The sequence below is a fragment of the Bos javanicus genome, chromosome 10, assembly GCF_032452875.1.
Source record: "Bos javanicus breed banteng chromosome 10, ARS-OSU_banteng_1.0, whole genome shotgun sequence".
Lineage (NCBI taxonomy): Eukaryota > Metazoa > Chordata > Mammalia > Artiodactyla > Bovidae > Bos > Bos javanicus.
The window spans coordinates 69,188,450-69,192,888 of NC_083877.1; the positions used below are offsets into that span (position 1 = coordinate 69,188,450).

Sequence of the window (4,439 nt, forward strand, 5' to 3'; positions counted from 1 at the left end):
GCCCTTTGTGGGACTTAAGCTAACTCCAGGTAAACAGTATCAGAATTAGAGTGAATTGTAGAAAACCCAGTCAGTGTCTGTTGGAAAACTAAATTGTTGTGGGAAAAAAATCTCCATCCCCATACATCTGGTGTCAGAAGTAAAGCAATACTGAGAGTACTGGTAAAGTGTTGAGAGAAGAAATGTTTTTGTTTTTGTTTTTCTTTCACTCCCTCAACTAGATTTTTAACTCAAACCATCTTTTAATTTCAGTACCTGGAAGGATTTCTGGCCTAGGGTAGGTGAGGTAAGGAAAGCTAAATGTTTACTGAATGAATCCATTTTATACACATGATACTATAATCGATGGCCAAGTTCCATAAATATGTATTTAACAGCTAATATGACTCGATGGACATGAGTCTGAGTGAACTTCGGGAGTTGATGGACAGGGAGGCCTGGCGTGCTTCGATTCATGGGGTCGCAAAGAGTCCGGCACGACTGAGGGACTGATCTGATCTGATCTGATGGCTAAAACAAGTAGCATATCAACATCTTGAAAGTAAAGGAGTGGTCCTTACTTGTATATTTCATGTTCATTACTAACTAGTTAATTGAACAACAGAATCTTTTTGAATAAGTCTTCAGTCTGTGTAACTTATTTTGAAATCTAAGAGACATAAATATGTTTTTATACAAAGATGTTCTTCACTGTTCAAATTCTAATCTGGAAGTCAAAGAGTCATTGTCACCACAGTCCAATTACCTGACTTCAAGCACTATTGTTAATGCATCCACGTTTACAAAAAAGAAAAAAAAATCAAATTCTTAATTCTCAGTGATTAAAAACTCTTACCTTACATGCCACTCCTCATCTTCATGCATGCTATACTTCATGAACTAAGATGAACTCTTCCCTTGTTTTGGGGATCTACACTTGTATGGTCTGCTTTATTGGAATGTCCCTCCACCCAGTTTCACAAACTCAAATTTAATTTATCCTTTGTATTTCATTCAAATGCCACTTTCTAATCCTTTCCCACTTCTAGAGGTAATCTTCCTATCCTTTCCACTTATATAGCACTTTACCTAGACCCCTGACACCATTTATAACTTTATTTCAAAAGTATGTAGCTATGTATCTATCTTCTCTCCCCCTATTTAACATTAAGGGCAAGTTCTATTTATAATTCAACATTTTCCAATGTTCCATGGAATTCACAAAATTAATAGTAGAAAATAAAACATTCTCATGGTCAAAGAAGTTTGGGAAATGAACTTCTTAAAATCTTTAACATACCAAGGAATATTGTAAATCTATAATGAAATAAAGCATGCCCAGATCCAAAACTTTTTTGGGCTCTAAACCAGTTGTGTTTTTTCTTCACATCTCATAGGATGAATACGTCTATAGCAAATTCTTTGAGACATGAAGCCTCATTAACTTAGTAGGTACTCAACAGACTCTGCTTAACAAAGAATCCTCCTGTAAAGGTAACTTGCCCAAGCAGAAGAATGACAGGAGAGAAAAACAGCAAGTGAGAAGGGAGTACAGAGTTCTCAGCAGTGCAGTGAAAAGAGAATACTTATGACAACAGAGAAAAAATTTACTATCCCAGCCACTTTTTATATGTAGAAGACATAACACAAACCACATATGAACTCTTTTTAGAATGTCCATCCTGAGGTGATCATTTAGAAACACTGCAGACAGAACTTTTAAATCTTTTCTGTCAACTGAGGAAATATCGTGTAGTTCACTTTTGTTGTATGGAAGTGTTTATGTTAAAAAGGAAGTCTCACAGGATCAACAAGATTTTAAAAGAAACAGGGTTAACACTTAAGACATTTCACAGATGCAAAGCATAATTTTGCTTTAACTTCTTTTTCAGTGTGAAAAAATTAAGGCACAATCCAATTTATTGGTACATTAAAGCCAGGATGCATAAAAACTAAATATCCTTGACTACATCCTAACCTGTTTTCCATAGTTCTCCAGCTGTGACTAAGGAAGGAAAATAAGAGAAAAAAAGGCACTCCCTGACTTGTCCTACAAGCTATCTTCTAAAGGCAATAGCAACAGGAAATGGCAGTGATAGCTAAAGTTTGGTTCTTTTCTTTTTTCCTTCTCCCTGTAAAGCAAACAGACCAACTTTTCACTTGGCAGTGAAAACTTATTCAAGGGTAGAATCCACTGTAGGGCTGAAAAGATAAATACACTTATCATTCCTATTAACATTTAATTGTAACTATTAATGTAATACACTTTTAATTTTGATGAAGCAACAAGTTACACATGGTCAGCAAAGAGAAAGTCACATGTGTTAAGATCCACAAGCATGTTCAATCAAGGGCACTCTATAAACCCTGTGGACACAGGACTAGTTGTTTGTATTATCACTGTTAAGTATTACGTGCTCTCATAACTGATGTCATTGCATTAACTCAGACCCCAATTTAGTTTAACTACCTTAGTAAATGGCAAGACATGAGAAAGCAAAATAAACTACACGTATTTCTCTATTTCCTCTCCTTCCCCCATGCAGAACAGAAATCAAATACATTTTCAAGGAAGTATATGCGGACTCATATGATCAAACATTTAAAGAAAAAAAGACAACTGGGAATTCATAAGCCCAAAGGTTAATATCTTATGAATGGTATGACAAAGTTAACAGTTTTCTGTATATTAACAGCTGGCTGGTTCCCTATTTCATGAAAGATTTCAACTTCATAAATTAGTATCTGGCTCAGGAACACACAGTAAAAGCTTTTAGCAAGAAGGTCTCCCTGCTCCTGTCAATCAATAAACAAATGGCACAATTTTGGAGTTAGAGAAATTAATGCAATAAATATATGTCCCTACACTTAAATCTGAGGAAATATAATTAATATTTCCCAATTCTTTCTAATAATTATACTCCTTCACTCACAAATTACTATTTTATTACAATTTATTATAACAATAGCATACACTATTCCTCAACAAATGCATTATCTATCCAAAAGCTGACAGAATTCCAAAACATAGTTAAATTAACAGTAACAAATGAAAAGTTCCCAGTTGTTACAAAAGCTGTGGCATTCAAATTTTAAGCCAAAAAAAAAAAAAAAAAAAAAACACCACCCAAAATAACAAAACAAAGCCTGCTGAATCTTACACAGAAAAAAGAATCCAATTTTCACCTATGGAGAAATTATCTACTGTCAACTTATTGTCTTCTTAATTATTACCTACACTTTTGTTACTCAGTATGAAACATAAGCACACACAAAAAGGGTCCATCCTTCTCTCTCCTTCACATCTCAGCTTTCATTTCTTTCACAAAAGGAGATACCCTGTTGTTAGGTGGTCCAATTAAAATTTTCCTCTTCTATTATCTCAAGCATCACAGCTTCTCACACTGGATTCCCCTTAGCTCAGTTTTAAGTTTTAGAGACTGAAAACGGTCCAGGAAACACATTAGAATGTCAATGTCTCACGCGTTAAGGAGGGGGGTTATGTTACACTTCAACTCCTCAAGACCCGAACACAAATGTTAGTTTTAGTTTTGACTTTCTTCAGTGGGAAGGGTTTAGTAGGCCTCTATTGTCCTAAAAAGAGACTACAGCCTTCTCAAATGAAAGGGTAAACTGGTAAAGCGGCGCTTCCAACACTGGCTAACGGAGTCATTACTCGATCACGAGAAGCCCCCTGTCGTCCCAATCTCAAGGGCCGCCCCCCCCCCCGAATACCAGCGGGGATCCAGGCGAGAAGACGGAACTCGCCAGACCTGGGTCAGCCTCCTCTTTCCGCGCCCTAAGTCAGCCCGTCCCATCCCGAGCTCATCTTCCAAAGCCCAAACCCCGAGGCTCCCTTCCAGCCGACGCTGCTCTGCTAGGACTCCTGGCTCGCACCCCTGCCCACCTCCCGACCCGGGGCCCCAAGCTACCCCTCCCCCCTTTCACGCTCCGCCTGCGCCGACACCCGAGCCACCACCCCACTCCTTCGCCGTCGCACCTTCCTTCCGTCGGGCTGCTCTCGGGCAGCGGCGAACGCCCACTCCTCTGCCCGCAGCCCGGGCCTGCCACTCCCTGAAGAGCCGCGGGGACCCACCTCGAACAGCTCGGCCGTCGTGGCCATCCCGGCCGGCTGAGAGGCACGCCTCGCACTGGATGCCGTCTCCGCTTCACATGCTGCGCCTCAGCGGCGCGGTACACAGGTCCCCGCTCGGCTCGCCAGCTCCGGCTCCCGGCCGCTGCGGGCCGCCCCGCTCCCCACAGAGCCCAGGCGGGGCGGGAGAACGGCCATGAAGCGAAGCTGCAGACGCCTGTCAGCTGCCTCCCAGCGCCGCCCGCGCCGCTCCCATTGTCACCGCCTCGTACGCCGGAAATGGAGCTGCGCGCGCCCGGGTAGCTGTTGGGAGGGGCCGGCGAGGAGGCGAGCAGCGGGCGAACTGCAGAAAAGCTCCCCGCGCGAG

General features: G+C 41.5%; 1 protein-coding gene across 1 annotated transcript in view; it reads right to left on the minus strand.

Annotated features, from left to right (window-relative positions):
- Positions 1-4,346, minus strand: part of EXOC5 (exocyst complex component 5) — a 53,604-nt gene extending 49,258 nt beyond the window's left edge. Inside the window, exon 1 of the mRNA XM_061428991.1 lies at positions 4,076-4,346. Within this exon, the coding sequence (XP_061284975.1) occupies positions 4,076-4,102 (27 nt within the window). The 5' untranslated portion in view covers positions 4,103-4,346. The remainder of the gene's footprint in view (positions 1-4,075) is intronic.
- Positions 4,347-4,439: the final 93 nt, after the last annotated feature.